Raw genomic sequence first — 20366 nt, 5'->3', positions numbered from 1 at the left:
AAAGGGTAAAAAATTATAAGTTAAAAGGAACCACCTATGGACTGCATTGTAAAGGATGATAAAATTTATTTAGGGTTTAGCTTTATTATCCCTTTTCATTATGGACTTATCTACTTATTCGCCAATTTTATCATCCTAAAAAATTATAGTACAACAATGGAAATTATGGTTTCAATAGAAAATAGTATTAATTACTTTTAATTTAAAGTATGTGTTGCATAACACGCGAATAACTGTTCTCGTGACGTTTCTTTATGTGGAGTTGATGTAGTCAATATCGACCATAGAAATCGGAATACCTAACTAGAACGATTTTTTAAATATTGCCGCGCGCGATTGTTAGAAATTCCGATTTCTAGGGTATTGACTATCGAGTGATCTGGCAACACTTGAACGTCGGCTTCTTCTTCTTCTTAATGACTGCACCAAACATTGAGTTGGGAATAAATAGAGGTACAACTAAATCTGGCTGGCGCGGGACCAATTTCTTTCAATAAGGAAGCCCTATCAACTTTATCGGTCTACCGTGGCGGCATCTGTCTCTGGTGGTGGCCACTATATCGCAATTGAATTTTTGCGCGAATCTGACGCGAAATTAAAATGTATTTCTCGTAACAAACAAACCTTTGAAGTTGTTTAAAAATAATTTTATTCTGTCAACACAATCCTTTTTAACACAAGCTACGGTGAGTTAGCTAATAATTATTTATCTTTAGCCATATAACTTTACAAAATATAGATGGCGCTACCGCCTAATTATAAAGATGAAATTCGTACAGTCATCTCAGAGCAGGTCCCGCGTAACCATGGCAACCGAAATCGTAGTTGTAATTCTAGCAGTATTATTCCCAATTCAATGGCACCAAAGCCGCCAGGGGCTGCTTATAAGCGCTCAGAGGGGTGACGTAAATGATTCAGGATTTTTTTTTGATTTTAAAGACACAGTCTTTTGAGGAAGGTGATTCCAGTTGGATATTGTTCTATTAGAGAAATGATGTTTTCGATAAGATTTATTTACACGAGGCACAAAGAGTTTACGATCGTGCCCTCTAGTTATTGTTGAGGTTTGTCACGTGAAAAAATCCGATTCTCGGAGTACACTTCGTCCAGATAATATGGAGTACACCTCTCCTAAGTCAGTTTCACCACGGCGATCCTCAAGAGTGGGTATGCGTAAAAAGTGTCGTCTGTAGGCGGCGGATTGGTCAAGTAGGGCGGGTACTAGTTTGGTCAGTTTGTTTATTGACTTGTTGATTAGGCTCAAATCCCTTTTTAAATAGGGAGACCAAATCGGGGAAGCAAAGTCTATCAACGGGAGTATGAAGGCGTTGAAAATAGTCCTGATGACCCGAGGAGTTTTAAAATGAAAATTTCTTTTTACAAGACCGGTGAAAATGCTAATTTTCTTCGCTACAACCCGACAATGTTAATATTTCGTCACGTGAAAGCAAAAACTACGTAAATTTAACTGTACTTTTAATTAGTTTACGTGGTTTTTGCTTTCAGGTGACGATTTTATGTATAGTTAATAAGAAATTCTTATTATTTTAGTAGTAGAAACAAACGAAATATAAAAATAGTACCATTATAGTACAATAGGTTGGAAATATGGTACATTTGGGTACTATATAGTACGCTCTCAAAATAATAGTACCATTTATAATATTATGTAAAAATATGGTATTTGTACCATAATTATAGTACATATGGCAACGCTGGTGTCGCCTCTAAGCCTTCTAGGCCATTTTGCTGACACCATAGAGCTTTGAATAACTAATCCTAAAATGATAATAATATTTTATTAGTCAGGAATAGAAAGTGAAATAGTTCCCCCTATGAGACCGTGTTAGCACCAACGATGACACTTGTCCAAACGGGCCTTAAAGGCAGACCATTCCAGTCGTTAATAACCCATCACGTCGAGACAGGGAAGCATTACTCGTACAGGTGCATGAACGAGGAAAGCGCCTTCCGGAATTGCACGCGACTTGGAATGTCCTTCAGGTGTTCCGGAAGGGAATTCCACTCCTGGACGGAGGAGGGGAGAAACGAATGTTTCCGAACGGTGAGACGGAAACCCGGGAGGACCATTTAGGCTACAGGATTCCCTCGGGGGAGGCGATGCCAATCGGAAATGACCGTCGAAAGTGGAGCAAGGGCACCAGAAGCGCGATGCACGACACTGTTGACAATGACAAGCCTCTTCAGACGGTGGCGGCACGCATTCATAGTGTTCCACTTATAGTTATGAAGAACCCTCGTAATGGAGGTACACCACGAGAAGTCAACGCTGGCAGCGAAGCGGAGAGCACGGCGCTGGATTTTTTCTACTGAGCCCTGAAACACGAAATATACATACAAAAGAAAACAATATGAAACTGACAGCCAATATGAGTATACAGCATATATATATAATATAAACTATATTATTGTGGCTGGTAAAAAAATAAAAATAAATAATAATAAAAATAAAAATAAATATATATATATATATATATTTATTTTTATTTTTATTATTATTTATTTTTATTATTATTTATTTTTATTATGATTTTTTTTATTTATTTACCAGCCACAATAATATAGTTTAAGCATAGACTAAGAAAGATTCTTAGTCTATGGCTTAAGTTTTCAAGTTTCAAGTTTATTTGCCATGAAAAAGGTAAAGGTTGTCTATAACACCTTGGATTAATAATATGTTACTGGATGTAGCAATACGATTTTTAGGCGTCTCTCAAAGTTCGCCGGTAACACCCAGCGCCATCTAGCGCCAAAACATTGTAACTCCTTGTTTTGGTGATACAAATTTTACCACGCGGACGTGGTTTACGTTGTGGTTCGGTTACTTCGGTATGAGCGGTTAGATTTAGTTTAATTTTTATTTTGAGTTTTATCTTGGCTTTTATTTAATATAATGAATTGTTGGGACACCTATGAGGTATAAATGTTACACCACACATATGGGGTTTGTGGCCATATCTAGAGTCACTATTGCATTTTGGATAAGCGCAATGTTTAATTCTTCCCATTTAAGTCAATTAAAAAAAGAATACTGTAAGACCTCAGCTGAAATCCAAGAAACGCGTACTAAATTTAAAACCGTTGTTTTCGAAATCTCGCGCCTGCGCCAAAGAGTTTGTCACACTTTTCGCCGGGAAAAATTCTGTCCCGCCCGCGCTTTAGCAGACGACTTGAACCCGCTTTTGAGAGACGCTCTTAAATGCCTTACCGAACGCTGTAGTGCTATATCCAGTAACATATTATTAATCCAAGATAACACGTGGTCATACATAACAAACACAAAAAAAAATATATACACAAAGAAAGTGAGATTTACAAAGGATTTCATAAAATTTGGTGGGTCCATTTATAAAGCATTAGAGTCTTTGATACTCTGAGGGAGGAATGAGCTAGATAAACTTCAAGATTTTTGAGGTTCGGTGTTGAACTGTAAACTATATGGGAAAGCCTGATTAGACGTCTCCTCTTCCGACGCCCTGTTAGCGACGGCCATTTAAGAAAGCTGATGGCCTCGGAGATAATCTAGGTACGGTTGTAGAAGGGAATGTGGCGCCAGAGTTGCCAGAATAATATTTTAGATCTCGCACAAACCAACTTTAAAACAAGCCCAAATTCCCGCACAAGCCAAAATCGGATTAACCCCAAAAGAGCCCAAATTCCCGCCCAAGAAAAATTACCAATTTATGCTATAGAACGGGAATTGGCGCGTTATTTGAAAATAATTTTGGAAAATTATTGAAAACATCACACTTTGCAAAGCTGGGTCCAGCTTATATTTTCTAGGAACGTTGATTCCCGTTATGAAGGATGAGGTTGAAAGGGGGAAAACCGGTACCCCGTTACTTCGCCTCGAATTTTGGGAACCAGCCCAAAAAACTGCCTCCCGCCCAAAGGTTTTTCCCCCGCAACAGCCTCCGCAAAGCAGCCCAATTTGGGCGGAAAACCGCCCATCTGGCAACTCTGTGTGGCGCACAAAACGAGCAGTTCGGCGCGTAACCAGACAGAGCTGGCGTACTCGACTCTTCTTCTTTCACGAGTGTCTTGCCCCCTGTGAAACAATGCTGCCCGAACCTTGATGACAGCTTAAGCAGTATAAAGGAAAACCGGTTAAAGCCCTATATTTGACACAGATGCCAACGAAGTGTGCCTAGAACACCAGAAGCCTTCGCAAAGATTGTGTGGATGTGACCATTCCAGCAGAGAGTAAAGGTAATTTGAACCTTTAAAGAGATCATTTCAGTATCTCAAATCAAATATTCGTCCAATCAATTTCCAACGGAGCTTAATTTTGTTATACACTATACAGTTCAATATAGAAGGGCTCGTACAATTTCGCATGCGCCTCCTGAAAGAAAGAAAACTAAAAATTTAAACACGTGACTATTTGATTCAGTGACTCTCGCGCATGCGCGTAGGAGTAGAAAAAGAGAGCGCCATTTATTGAAACGCCTATTACAAACTGAAAGACCAATAAGTTAACTATCGTCGGAATATTATATTTTGGTTTCTATTTTATTGAAAAAAGAAAGGGTTCGCGTCCTTTACCCTATTTTCCAGGTGGAAAGTTAAGTCTTATCATAAGTGGCATAATTACCCACTTATTATTATAATATAATATAATTATGCCACTTATGGTCTAATTAATTTGTCTTTTCGTTTATCGAACTAAGCACCGCTTTTTAGTTTAGTTATTATCTCAAAAAGTGGGTATTTTCTACTTCGTTTTTTATAGCTCTACAAACTGAAAAAAGCAAGCACCGAAATGTCCTAATTTGGATCTTTCAGGGCCGGATTAACACTATTGGGGGCCCTGTGGCCTGTGCAAAGTAGAATTTGGAGCCCCTAATTAAACTCAGATCTTAAAAAAATATTATGTCTAATAGGAATAGTTTATTTTGATGTCTACGGAAGAACCATGGACTGTAAATTTTAGAGGACGAGTAAAGCGTAGCCTTCTCCTGTAGAATTTTGGTTTCCCCGAGCATCAATCACTTCGAACTAGAGAGAGAGAGTCCATCAAGGTCATTTGTACCACGCATAGAGATAGACCCCCCCCGCATGTTATCTGGAAATCTGGCCGACCGAAAGACACGCGCTTTAGTTTTTTTTTATGACCTTGAGCGACTCCCGTCAGCCTGATCGGTGAACGGGGCGTAAAATACCTCGGAAATACCGGTCCTCTAAAATTTACAGTCCGTGGAAGAACCACATGCAATATGAAGGGTAAATTATTCCAATCCAAATGAAAGAAGTTTTAGTCTTTGGAGAAATTTTACTTCTTTTCAGCCCGCTTTATTTTTCCCTAGCCCATGGCTGGCGTGATTTGACAGATTTTGAAGTGTCATATCCGACTCCCGAGGCTTAGCTTTGTGTTTGAACGGATTTAACAGAGGCACAGTGCTATAAAACATAAAATATTAGTTCGTTATTTAAAAGATAAGAGGTATGGACAGGTTATTGAGACTTGGAGGAGGGCTTGCTGGTTTAGGTCAGGTAAGATATTTAAATCTTTGAATTATTTGTATAGAAAGTACTAGACTATGAAATGGAGATCTCAACAAATTAGATTGTTGGTGAAGCTTAACCTAATATATCCTTAATATAACTCTTAATTTTTTAGAACTATCCTTTTTCCAGTGGTAGGCTCATTATCTTGTTTGTTTTCAGTTCACTGTTGCATGGACTGAGTGTCAGAGCTTCAATTTTAGTTTTTACCCTGAGAAACAACAGCAATGTTTAGGGAGATTAATTCTAAATTAATTTGAGTAGAGAAAGTAGTGTGTACTATATATAAACTGTATGCACTTTACTACCACTTTGTAGCTTCGACTGATGCACTTCTTTTAATTTAGTTTTTTCTCTGTATAAAAAGTATAGGGAGGATGTGTCACATGAAACTGTGATTACTGAGTAGGGGTGTCCAGGTTGGACAGCATAGAGACTATGGCTGCTTTACACAACAGTTTTTAATAATAAAGGAGGGATTATTTATAATGGTGGTGAAACTACATGTAGAAATTTTTATTAGGCACCTCCACCCAGTGATGGTCCTGCGGTTGACACTGCAGAGCAAGTCTATATTTCTTCACTGGCTCTTTTAAAGGTAGGCTCAAATTGTTTTGTTTATAAATGTTTTATATACCATCAGCAAGCCCCATGTTTTTTATTGTTATGACCAAAAAGTGGTGTGCAAAATGTGTTTAGGCAAAATATCAACACACCAACGCATGTCAGATTTTTTTAAATTTTTTTTTACTTTAAACGATGTTGAACATTTCTGTGTCAAAACAATTTTGCTGCCTTAAAAATGCTAAGAACCAATTTTCCCCGAGACATTTTGCGCGACTGCAGAACAGACTGCTGCCAAATATCCAGGGATAAAACGTTTCCTTCAACCAGAAGGAGGAAGGGCCCTTTTAGCGTGAGCCCAAAGTCATTGTATGCGATTCGTGTGGACCCCAGTTTCAGGATCTCTGAAGTGAAGGGAATGGTTCACGGAAAAGTGCCTGAAATCGGGATCGTATTCAAGAGCAGCGTAACTTTTCAGTGTAAATTATTGACCCTGGTTTAACCCAGGTTTCAATTAAAGGGACTAAAGTGGCAGCATTCCTTTTACTGACCAGGACCACAAAAAACGCTTTTGTTTCCCTTGCTACTCCGCCAAATACCTGTCTACCTCTATGGTAAAACTTGTAACGCGTCTCGGCAACCCAATGCTCTCGTGCTGGGGGCACACGACGCCACCTCAACTCCATTCTTGTTAATCATGATGGCCGTCTAGCCAAGAAAAAATAGAATATACTTTGTTCCCATCCAATATTCCTCAAACGGAAAATTTAGTGTATCCTACTATACCACAATCGGAGAATGGGTGTGCCCCAACTCCATTCTTCCTAATCACGATGGGCCGTCTAGCATCACTACCTAGAGGACATATTTAAAGAAAAAACGGAAAATACTTTGTCACCACCAAATATTGCTCAAAACGGAAAATTTAGTGTATCCTACTATACCACGGAATGTTAATTAAAACGAAAATAATTTTGACGCATAAATGTTCAATATCGTTCATGCATTGTTGTGTTGATATTAACCCAAGATCTGTAACTAAAATGATTTTTGTTTTGTTGATTTGACTTGGTAATACCTTATTTATTTGGAACAAAATTCTGACCATGAATAATTAATTTTAAAACTGGTTAATGTAGATGCTTAAACATGGAAGAGCTGGAGTTCCCATGGAAGTAATGGGTTTGATGTTGGGAGAGTTTGTGGATGATTATACAGTAAGAGTTATTGATGTATTTGCTATGCCACAATCTGGAACAGTAAGTGAAGTTTTTATATTATAAAGGGGCTCCAAAGTTCGGTGACAAAATGTGTGTAAAGTCAATAAAGTGCTAAATTTACAGTTGACTCTGCCCGCCTCTGCCAAGGCCGAGTGAGGGGTCGGGGGGATGAAAAGTATGCTCATTTTTCTTTTTTTTTGCCACCGAACTTAATATTTAACCGTTGTATTTGGAAATTTCATATTTATGTCTAAAATGGTTAAAAACATGAAGCTTAATATGAAAACAATAACACAATTTATGTTTTGGTGATTTATATGACCATAGATCTGATAGTTGCAAAGTAAATAACCCACTTCAGATCAGAAGTTTCAAGTTTAGATGTAAATAAACAAGTTAATCCTGTTCAAAAAACGTGTGAGGAGAATGTGTATGGAAAATTTACAATCTTACATGTTATCGCTGTGCGTTGATTTTACATCATTAATAAATACTATTCCTAGCTTGCTCGTTGGTGTGGCTTGTGTTTGTTGCCATGGTAATGGGTATAGGTTGTCCATGCTTTAAGACTCCCATGGTGGTCACGTGATTTTTTCGCAGGAGCACGTGGCGTTTAACCACGTGATCTGTGACGTGAAACTAATGTCATGGCGGCCGTTTCAAGGCGGGGCTTAGATATGACGGATGGCTACGACACTGAGCAAGCACCCAATTGGTGTTTTTAATATTAAAGATAGTCTTATCAATGTTTTTAGTACTTAAGGATCTATTAATTATTGGACAAATCTTAACCTATTTGAATTTTGGACAATTACTCTTTAAATTAGGTAAGAAATCTTTAAGACATTTATTTTTTTTATGTAGGGTGTAAGTGTTGAAGCTGTTGACCCTGTATTTCAAGCAAAAATGTTGGACATGCTTAAGCAAACAGGACGGTAAGTTCTTTGGCTTAAGGTAGTGTTTATTGTTTGACCATGTTAGTATAGTTATCTTTTTGTAGTTCTGTGTGCTATTAGTTTTAAGCTATTGAAAATAGGGTTATGCTCTATTAAGTGGATCAAACCATTGTGCAAAATTAATCCTTTTAATTAATTTCTTCGCTAGACAGATCAAGGATAATATTTGACTTACGTTTTTTTATCCTCAAAGTTAAAAGTACACATCTAAAACATTTATACAATTTAAATTCGATCTTTATTATTAGTAATATATCAGTAAGTGTTTTTTGTTTTGACCAAGGAAGGAAGAGGTGTACAATGATTTTACATAACGCACATATATATTAAATATACAAGCAAGACTATTTTGGAGGTGTCACTAGCCAATGGGTCTACTTAGAATTCCTTTCAAGATGTACAGTTGGTCGCAAAAAAAGGAAAATATTCTACCGCGTGGAAACGTCCATACATAACTAAATAAATAGCAAATGTTCAAAGTTAAGTTTTTGGAAACTCTTGGTTGGAATTCAATATAAAAACACCCAAATGGCCTAAAAATGACAGTAACTGTTAGTTTAGAAAGATGAGATCTGAAGTTTCGAAATGGGGGTGAAAAAGCAAAAGCAAATTTTTCCAAATTGACTTCAATTGGATTTCACATAAGATTATCAGCATGAAAATATGACAGCAAATGAAATCGTTCTTAATATTGACATTAATAACCGTCCGCAGCCAATACCTAGTGCATATGTTTAGGAAGACTGCCATAGATTCTAGAGGAATTGAGGGTCCTTAGATAAGTCATCTCAAGCATGTTGCATTGCCACCCACAGTTCGTCTTGGTTTCAGACATGTTGAACATCAACAGATTTCTTCAACACCACACATGTTTTCAATTGGGCTCATATCGGGTCCTCTACGTGACCAGTCCCTTAACTAATTACCGGTCTCGAAGACGTCGTTGAGAACTACGCATTCCAAGATGTCACAGTATTGTTGACCATTGAGGTAGCCATCAACTTTGGTCAGAGCTGCAAGGCGTGTTGCCGGAACGATACCGTGGATTGGAACGGAAAATCTTCCACTGCGCCGACATTCAGAGACTAACTCCCTGTCAAAACGTCTTCCTTTCGGTCTAAGGACCAGGACCCTTACCGTCTAAGGACCAGGACCCTTACCGTCTAAGGACCAGGACCCTTACCGTCTAAGGACCAGGACCCTTACCGTCTAAGGACCAGGACCCTTACCGTCTCAATTTTTAACACAACTGTCCAATGCAAATGGTTATAGGCTGTCATTCAAGAATATATTCCTCTTGATTTTAAGCGCCTGGTGACTGTCACGATGGACTTGCAAGGCAGCCGAATTGGTATAAAGTCAGAGATAATTAATCGAGTAAATTTATACCCACCGCTAACCCCAGATTATCTTTTATACTTCGAACACTCTTAAACGGACCATCTTCGGCGAGCTCAACGATAGCGTCTCCTTCCTCTAGTGTGTTTGAGTTGGAGCGCCCAGAAACTTCTTCGGCTTCAAACCTAGCAAATAGTTTAAGTTAGGGCGAATAATCAAAAACAATTTTACCTGTCAATCCATCTGTGAACAGTTTTACGGCTAAAACGATAACCAACGCGATTGCTGCCGTAGACCAGCCGAAACCATGTAAAGTAATTAATCGACCCTTCTGGAAAACAGTTAGATGAGGAGCCATATCGATATCACTTGAGACACTGAACTTAACGAATATAGTTCTTAATTTATGTTAAAATCCTCCTTTAATCCGGAAGTTCCAGAAACCAAAAAAGACAAACTATCATTTAAAAAAAGGTTTGGTTAGCAAATAAGATATTTTTAAAGCTTAAAATCAACCATTATCCCAGCTGTTGTTTCATTTTTCGGCAGGATAATTCACCCATTCGCACTTAAAGAGTCGTCAAGTGTTGGTTCCGTCTCTGGCCAGACATAGAGTTAATGAACTGACCACGTCGAGGACCCGACATGAGCCCAATTGAAAACATGAGAAATGTTGAAGAAATCTCTTGATATTCGACATGTCTGAAACCAAGACAAACTGCGGGTGGCAGTGCAACGTGCTTGAGATGTCTTATCTGAGGACCATTAATTCTTCGAGAATCTGTGGCAGTCTTCCTAAACATATGCACTCAGTAGTGGCTGCGGACGGTTATTGGTGTCAATATTAAGAACTTTATATTTGCTGTCATATATTTTCATGCTGATAATCTTATGTTAACTGTGAAATCCAATTAAAGTCAATTTGGAAAAATTTGCTTTTGCGTTTTCATTTATTGAGACAGTGTTATATTAGTTAATTGTGGATGAACTTTTGGTGAGGCTAAACAGGGATGGGTGCTGCTGCTTCGGCTATGCCGATGATATCACCATCATCTTTACGGGAAAGTTCCCCAACACTATTAGCAATTTAGTAAGAAGAGCCCTTGCATCAGTGGAAAACTGGTGCAGGAAAGTTGATCTTATGGTTAATCCTAATAAAACGGTTCTTGATCCTTTTACTTGTAAAAGGTTGCAAAACTCTTTTAATGATATCTCCTTATTTGGGACTATCTTGAGCGAAAGCACGGAGGTGAAGTACCTTGGTGTTATTCTTGACAACAAACTAACGTGGAAGCCTCACCTTGACTCTATAGTTAAGATGCCAAGATGTTACTCTGGAGAACCAGAAGTGCAGTTAGCTGGTCATGGGGGGGCTTAGCCCTAAAGTGGTCTTCTGGCTGTACACCATGATCATCAGACCATTGCTCTCTTACGCTGCAGTGGTCTGGTGGCCTAGAGTCCGAATTAAGAATTTGCAGAGCGATCTGCAAAGGCTGGCTTGTGTCAGCATCACAGGAGCTATGAGAACAGCCCCAAGTGCTTCTCTAGAAATTCTCCTGAACTTTCTACCTCTTCATCTTTTTAAAGAGGAAGCTGCTGCTATGGGAGCCTATAGGCTCAATCAGAATGGTTGGTGCAAGGCGAATATTTGGGATAATAGCCACACCAAGATCTACCGGGAAATTTCAAGTCAGCTACCTGTCTACCTAATGGGTTCTGATAGGATGGCTATGAAGTTACATTTTAGTAAGCCTTTCAATACTTATATTCCAAGCCGTACGGAGTGGGCCAATCATAGTACCCTCAGGGCCAGAGGAGAAATTGTCTGGTTTACCGATGGGTCTAAGACCCACTCTGGCTCTGGTTCGGGGATGTATTGTCTTACTAGCAATCTTGGCTTCTTTGAAAGCCTTGGTGTTTATGCTAGTCTTTTTCAGGTGGAAATTGCCGCTATCTGCTTCTGTATTGACTTTTGTCTTTAAAAGAAGCTTCATATGAGGCAAGGTTATCCAAATTTATTCGGATAGTCAAGCTGTCCTCAAGGCTCTCAACCAGTTTCATGTCTCTTCAAAACTGGTTTATAGCTGTTTGAGTCTCCTCGGAGCTGGGTTCTTTGGTCCTGAACCTGCCATTCCTATCCCCTCTAGCATAGTTTGCGGCCTTATCTCCAACTCCATGACTGACCGTCAACTCAAGCTTTGGCTTGAGATGGATGGCCAAAGGCAGGCTAAAGAGTTTATCTCTGGCCCCTCTAGGCAGAGAGCTAAGGAGTTGCTCTCGCTTTCCAAATCTAATATCAGGTTGGTCGTTGGCCTACTAACAGGTTACTGTCTCCTTAACAGACATCTTTACCTGATTGGAATCGGTGATGATCCAATCTGTAGGGCATGTCAGGCTGAGGAGGAATCCGCCTCTCATGTGCTTTGCAGGTGTGATTATTACGCGGCCCAAAGATTCGAGCATCTAGGTATGCCGGCCAAGAGGATTTTCCATTTTGTGTCGGATATCGGGCTTTTTAAGTCTTAAGGTTCGTGGTTGCACAATGGACCTCTGGTCAAAGTGCGTGAACGGGCATGTCCTTAGCCCTTCACCCCTTTCACTAAAAATAATAATAATTTAGAGACAATCACGTTTCGAAACTTCAGACCTCGTCTTTCCTAAACTAATTAACAGTAACTGTCATTTTTAGGCCATTTGGAATTCCAACCAAGAGTTTCCAAAAACTTAACCATATTGGTCAAACATTTGCTATTTATTTAGTTATGCATGGACGTTTTCTGCGCGTTACGTTAGAATTTTTTTCTAAAACCCTGTATCAACGGACGCAGGGAAGCAAACTCACCCTGGTTTTTTTTGCGACGAACTGTACATTAATATAATATTAATTAAAATTAGCCAATTCGCGATTTAATTGGCCTAATTACTAACTCGATTTAATAGTGATTTGATCCATTTAATCATCTTAATCATTATTTAATTGGATTTAATCCATCAAGGGTGCAAACTTAATCATTGAAGTGAACTGCCCCTCGCTATTAGTTCAATGACATTACCTTACATTAATTTCAGAAATCTTTGTACTTTTTGGATCATGTACAGATTAAAACTAAATTACAGTGTTAAAGAAAATTATGCTAATTCATAATCTTAGGACAGGCTTAAACTATGTTGAATGTAAGACACTCGAAATGTTGTGCAAAATTTGTCATGTTTTTCACGAAACTGATCTAGTTCCACTAAAAACCGCGTATTTTCAGTACTGCCTAGAACAAAGTTCACTAAGCAAGCGCTCGCTTAAAGCGAAGCGGGGGTCTGGCAGCAGCCCTAGCTCATGTTTCCCCCCCCCATAAGCGCCGCTTTGTTCTAGGCGGTACTGTAGATGGTTTAAAAAGAGCAGAGAAGGTAAGTGAACTGATATTCTAAAAAAGTCTTGATATCAAATACATGGTTTAGCTTAACACACCCGTTGTAAACCACGCTCTTTTCTATGAATCATCAGTGCGACTATAGTCTTCTTTAGACATTCCAAGTGTATACATATACAGTTTCCCACTAAAACTAATTAATTCCCGCTGTTAAAATTTTCTATTTCATTTACTTAGACCAGAAATGGTTGTAGGGTGGTACCATTCTCACCCTGGATTTGGATGTTGGCTATCCGGTGTTGATATTAATACTCAACAAAGTTTCGAAGCTCTCTCTGAAAGGGCTGTTGCAGTTGTTGTAGATCCAATTCAAAGTGTTAAAGGAAAGGTATGGCTTTTATGCTGCGGTTGTTAGTGCCGTGTTGTGTTTTTCTCATTTTGAATCATTTAGGTTGTGATTGATGCTTTTCGATTAATAAATCCAAATACAATGGTATTAGGACAAGAACCTCGACAAACAACTTCTAACCTGGGGCATCTTGCAAAACCATCTATTCAGGTATATTTCTATTTAGCGCTTACGCCAACCAAAATCAGAACCCCTGGTACCATTTATTTGTGAAATTGGTTCCTTTAATTTTAAAACAAATAACAATAAAAGGCTTTACTGTCTGGAATTATTCCAACAGACGAGGATATCCCCTTCAGCATAGCTTATTACCAAGGGGGTCCAAGAGAATTAATTTAAGCATTAAAATTGAGAATATATTTTACATATTTGCAAGAAATGCATTATAAGAGTATTAAGAAAAAAAAATACATACAAATTGTTTTTAACATTACTTTGTTTCTCCTAATATACCAATATGAAATCTTCCATTAGAATATTCAATCTATTTATCTTAGTGTGAGAAGTACTAGGAAACACTTAAATGACCCAGAAAAAAACAACCTTTCCTGAGACCAAACCCATATTATTAAATAAGTTCATTATGTTGTTGAAGGCTTTTTATTAATCGATATTACTGAAATTAGAATGTGTAATGTAACATAAATTTTTACTGGAAATTTAAACATTCCATTTATTACAGGCTTTAATTCATGGTTTGAATCGCCATTACTACTCAATATCCATAAACTATAGAAAGAATGAATTGGAGCAGAAGGTAAGATTATTTCAGTTATTGAGCGTTAACCATTAGAGTGGATTATCTGCCAAAAAAACAGAACTTGAAAGGCTTAAGATCCTGCGATATTACCACATAAGCCAAGTTTCAAATAAGATATGCAATAGCTGTGTTCAGATATTTTCGATTTTTATTTTGTTTTATCTTTACCAAATAAACAGTAATCTTTGGTAAACTAAATTATTTCTTTCGCTTTTCTTTCTCTACTTGGGTTTAATTAATCTAAGCTTAATTAACCACTGGATTTGCAGCTCGCTCCGCTCAAAGCCTTGTTGAAAATGCCGTTTTCAGTTTTTGCGACGACCTAGTTTAGTTTAAATAAAATTTTAATACTGAGATTAAAAACCATAATATTTTTACAACACGATTATTACACGCTCAAGTGCAGGAGGCACAAGTGGACTTTGTCAGTTTTTGAGCCTAAATTTTATAGCCTTATTTGATTTTATAGAACTTTTAGCATACTGCATTTCTTAAACACTTTGCTTGCCTGGGAAGAATGCTAGGAATGTGTGGATAATGTATTTTGGTACAGGTTCGGATGTCGAATAACAGTTGAATTTCAAATTATAGTTATTGGCTTAAATTTTTAGAAATTTTGGTTTCCTAATCGATTAATCATTTTTTTTCAAATACAAATAGATTTTTATAATTTTTTATTAGAATACTAAACGATTAACTATTAACCTAATTATTAGCTGAGGTTTCATCTGACATCATACTAAAAAAAAAGCTTTCTTCAAACGAGGAAATAGACATTAGCCTAATTAAAAAGGTTTCACTGTCTTAGGGAGATGGATTGATAAAAAGGCAGTTTCTGTCTACATGGAACTGGTGAGAGATAATTAGAGAGGACAAAGTAAAACTATAAATTATCTCAAACACGCTGCTTCCCCCTCTAATTGGCTGCCTTTTTTCCTTCCAAAGTAGCCGCCCAAAGTGTTTTAAAAAAACCTCTGACGTCACTTTGGATGGGCTCCTTCTCTACCTCTCAGCTCCCTCCTATTTGCAGTTGAAAATTGACTTCAGCTGTTAAAATAACTCTGATACTCTTTATTTATTTTTATTCGGATATTTATTAAGAAATTCAAATGATCAGAAAAAAAACTGAAATTGAGTAACCAACTTAAAAAATAATTCAGAGTAATAAATCGATAACCGAAATTATCGATTTCTTTATAAGCCCCAAAAAGAATTTCGAACCGATTACGGTTTTTCTAAAAACAGTTCTGAAAATTCTGTACTCAAAACAGAAAGGACTACATATTGCTCATATATATATATCACATCACCAAAGTATATATATATATATATATACTTTGGTGATGTGATTAACATAGTCCGATCTTATAACTACGATATATTTCGGAAACCTGGCTAAGCAACGAAAATGGTGATGTGTATAAAATCATCCGTAAAGACAGAGAAAGAAACTCAGAAGGTGGGATTTACATCTATTTTAGAGAACACCTTCCAATACAAAAGTTGAAAAATGTGCAAAACAAATATGGAATAAATTACCAACCAAACTAAAAATTATAACTAGTCTGAACTCTTTTAAAACAGAAATAACTAATTATGTAAAGTATTTCATTGCCCATTTCATGTAATTTATATTGTAATTTAATATATACGAGCCCTCATTGTAAAACAGTTTTAAACTGAACTAAGATATCCTTTTTGCCAAGGCAAATAAAGAAATTATTATTATTATTAAATTTTTTTTATTAACCGAAACAAAAACCGGACAGATAAGCCTTGGTAAACGGTTATCCCCTCATTCCTAAAGAATGCTGCTGGAGGTCCCTACGGAATCCACATTCCTGAAATGTTTTATCACAAGTTTAAAGCTATTTAGAGTTAACTATCTAATTATTACTCATTTGACAAACTAACTTGAAAATGAGAATGAGTACATTTGAAAATACCCAAAAAGTGACAAAAGCAACACTTTGATAAATGTGTTCTTTTATACTGGTCCAAATTCAACATTTTATATTCTACATTGAAACTATACAGGGTGTAAACAAAAAAAGGTTCCAGTGCTAATAAGTCGAGATTTAATTTTGTACGGATTTGAAATTTTCAGGTCACTTAACTCATTTGAAATGGAAAATTTTAATTACCTTGAACCATCTTTAAGGTCATTTAAATATTTTCTCTAGAACCATTAGAGATACATTGTTAATTTCAATTAGAAAAGTGTTCAGTGTCCAATTTTAGGTCTAAATAGATAAACCTAATTTGAACAATATGAAGTCGAGGGATTTAGACACAACAAGAACATTGTGATGAAAATAATGTACCAGAGATCAGGTTGAAGGTCTAATAACTCGAAATGTACTCATGCTCAAGTATCAAAATTGGCTAGGCATTCTTATCTGGTTAGGGCCTTGAGAATTTGTAAACTTGGATGACCTTTAACACATGGTTGAAGTTCATTCAAAGTTTATCTCAAGAACCAATGATTTTGAGAAATGGTTCTAATTAAAAAAGTGTAAATTAAAATTTTAAGTCTAAATGTCTTTAACCCGATGCAAACCGCCATGATGAAAACTTTCCAAATTGGATCCATTTGATCAGAGTTTTCAAATTCTAAAGACCAAATGAGTACGTCAAGCCAATTTTGAGACTCTAGAATGAGCACATTTAGAGTTATTAGCCCTTCAACCATGTCTCTAGTAACATTATTTTCATCACAACCTTCTTGTTTTGTCTAAAATTCCTCTACTTGTTATTGGTCAAATTAGGTTTTGTCCAATCTATTTAGACTTTTAATGTCATGGGGAACCCTTTTCTAATTGAAACCAAATTTGTATCTTTAGTGGTTCTTGAGATAAATTTTGAATGACCTAGCTTGAAGACATGGTTCAATAAAAATTTCCGTTGTCAAGTTACCCATGCGTGTTCTATATCCCCTCAAAATTAAAAATTCCTAGCTTAAACACATTTTGAGTTGTTAGCACTGAATGTTTTTTATTGGATAACAGTGATCATTACCTCATATCACTAATGTTGATAATGGTTTTTAAATTTTTAGATGCTTTTAAATCTTCATAAGAAGAGCTGGATGGATGGTCTCACCTTACAAGATTATACCGAACATTGTGATTTAAATGACAAATCTGTTCATGAAATGTTAGATTTAGCCAAGGCCTATAACAAAGTAAGATAATATCATTAAATTATCTATATACCAATATAACTAACATATTTTTATTAGTTGACGTATTTATGAAATTTTAGTTACCACAAGAAATGGTTCTTTATTTAATTTTCAATGAGAGGAAATGCAGAAGGGCTATAGTTTACGTATTTGAAGTGGTTTTACACAATTCACTCTATTGATGCATATTTAATCCTAAAGTTTTAAAATTTATTTAAATTGTTGATAATATTTAGACAATGTATTTTGTTATTAGATTCATTTGGGGGGTATTATTTCAATTCTGAAATTTTCAGATATTTCATCTTTTATATCTTGGTTTAAAAAATGATATAATTTTATTCTCGAAGACCTTTAAATTTGTTAGGATTTAGTTTTTTTTTGCCCTTTTTTACTATGGACTATACCTCTTCAAGAAACGCATTATCGACCATTTTTGAGCTTGAATGCTCCTCATACTAATGTTAGGGCGCTGATTCTAAATTTGAAGACCGTTTTTTTCTATCTGGTCTAGTTTCCAAGGTGTGAAAATGCAAAAAAGCATTAAAATTGAAAAGTTTTGAAATTACTCTGCAGAAATGCATTAACGACCGTCGTAAATTTTAAGAAACTCATGTCATTATTAACCAATGAGTCTTCATTTCGTATGATTTCGTCTGCTCTTAATTTCTTCAGGGTAACAGTCACAATGGCCATTACTCAGTATTATTATACCACATAATGCATTTCTGCCAAGAGTTTTAGCCAAATATAAACTTACAAAATGCATTATGTCAAATTATTCTGAGATTTACTTAATTTTGTCCAATTTAGATTGCTGACTAAAAGAAGCCCCCTGACAACTAGTTTTCAGTTACCTATTATTATTATTATTATTATTATTATTAGTAAGAGTAGGAGTGGTTGGGTTAGACCCAACCTAGCACTTCGACCAGAGGTCCATTTGTGCAGCCCCAGCCTTTTAAACCTAAATACTGTACATAGTATTGTTTTTTTTTAAAAGGTTTGGTGGATCTTAAAATTTATTTTGCATGTGAATATACGCCGCCATGTTAGGGAATAAAAGCAGGTAAACATGCCAGCTATAGATCACAATGTTAAGGTAGTGTCATGCGCAAAAACGTAATTCTTAAATAGGTCAATTAAAAAAAATCAATTTATCTCAAAATGCTATTTTTAGAGATAATGCGTTTCAAAATTGTAGGGCATTGCATTTTAGTCCATTTGTGGTTTTTATTAACATTAACTTATCATACATTTCATTTTCCACCAATATCCCACTACTTGGCTCTCCGTTGCTACCCAACGAGTTACAAAATTTTTATGTTTAGGGTTAGCTTCTCTTTTTGGTCTAGTTAGTGGCAAGCCAGATTCCCTGCGCAGTTCTGATGAGCTCCAAATAGGGCAAGACCGGTTGACCTCTGGAAATTCTGACTATTTTAATTCCAGTTTAATTTGTTTTTGACTATCTATTTGGTCCGAGTTTTGCGTTTTAATTTTATTTTCAAAGATCTATTTGGTTTAGAGTATTTCGTAAGTTAAATCATTACTTTAGATTTGTTAGGGTTTAGCATTTTTTGCCCCTTTTTATTATGGACTTTACCTTTTCGAGTAATTTAAAAAATGTAATGAACTAATAAGTTTATTTTTTCAGAGTCTTGAAGATGAAGATAAGATGACACCTGAACAACTTGCTATCAAAAACGTTGGAAAACAGGTGAAGTATATTAACTTAAGATTTACAAAAGCCATGATAAGCATTGGTAGTTTGTGGTACAGTTTTTCATTCAATGGTTTGGATTTTTTTCTTTGATATGTCGTTTTTGCTTAGACTCCTGAGTTTTGTATGATTTAATTGCCATAATTGATATAGAAAATTTTAAAAATTAAACTGAGCATACCTTTATTATAATAGATAAAATTTAGTGTTGGCTGATATCGTAATTTAACTAATATCGATATCCAACTGATGCTGATGTTTAACAGATTTCTACCAATACTGATATTTTCCAATAAGTTATCAAAGCCAAAGGGCAAGAATAGTGGCGCCATTTGCCTTGTTTTTGAAGATATTGGTTGTAAAATCTCGGGAAAAATTGGTAATTTAGACGCAAACTGATAAATCCGCGAAATCACGATATCATATCGGTTGATGACCATCACTAATAAAATTTATCCTGGTCTTAATATGACATTCTTGAATATCTCAAACTGGTTTTTCATGTTTGTTTCTTTTCAGGATCCCAAAAGACATTTAGAAGAACATGTGGATGCCTTAATGACGAACAATATTGTTCAGTGTTTAGGCGCAATGCTTGATACTGTTGTATTTAAATAATTTTATTCAAGTTTTATAAAATAAATTTCTGACATTTTTGTTTGGTTTACTGTGAATAAAAGGTACATGCACATTGGAACAGGTAAACACTAGCTCATCAATATTAAGTTAACAGCATTAAAGCATTTTTAGGAAATTGTTGATTTTTGTAAGTAATAAAGTTAATGAGCCTAACCCTGCAGCACCAACTTTCACAGTATTAACCACTCTATACTCAAGAAAATATAAATCAAACATACTAAAATACCTACTGATTAATTTTAATTGGTTCACCCATGTCTAAAAATCATACATTGACAAGAAAACTATTTTATGTTCAGTAAAGTAAATATTAATGGAAAGGTTGGTCAATGAACTTTTTAAATATTATAAAGAGGATTGTAGAAGAAAAAGGTTACATGATGAATCCATTTGGCCTTTGTGTTTTGATAAAAAGAGGCACACCAGTTTTTGTTCTGTGTTCGTCATTGTATTTGGCCACCACAATGATCATGAAATATTCCAGAGCTCGGGAGAAAACAATTTACAAAGTGTAGGGTTTAAAAAACTTACATTACCACTGCAAAAACTTAATAGAATATGGCTTATAGTAGAACCGACTTTTCAAAACCTATCGGTTTTTGATAAACATTTTGAATGACCTTGAAGGCAAATTTTAATAGCATAAGATCTTGCCAGAGAAAATTTGTTCTGAAAATGTTGATGC

At 36.1% G+C, this 20366-nt stretch overlaps 1 protein-coding gene across 1 annotated transcript; it reads left to right on the top strand.

Moving 5' to 3' along the window:
• Positions 1-5315: 5315 nt before the first annotated feature.
• Rpn11 (regulatory particle non-ATPase 11) lies at positions 5316-19698 on the top strand. Its single transcript, XM_090176983.1, has 10 exons — positions 5316-5514; positions 6050-6124; positions 7230-7349; positions 8175-8245; positions 13207-13357; positions 13421-13528; positions 14061-14135; positions 17197-17322; positions 18977-19039; positions 19562-19698. Exons 1-10 carry the CDS (start codon positions 5467-5469, stop codon positions 19658-19660), a joined length of 936 nt encoding a protein of 311 aa, XP_090033109.1. The 5' UTR covers positions 5316-5466; the 3' UTR covers positions 19661-19698.
• Positions 19699-20366: the final 668 nt, after the last annotated feature.

This window comes from Leiobunum rupestre, chromosome 6 (genome assembly GCF_980474605.1).
Source record: "Leiobunum rupestre chromosome 6, qqLeiRupe1.1.hap1, whole genome shotgun sequence".
In the NCBI taxonomy this organism is placed as follows: domain Eukaryota; kingdom Metazoa; phylum Arthropoda; class Arachnida; order Opiliones; family Sclerosomatidae; genus Leiobunum; species Leiobunum rupestre.
This window is presented reverse-complemented; position numbering and strand designations above follow the sequence as displayed.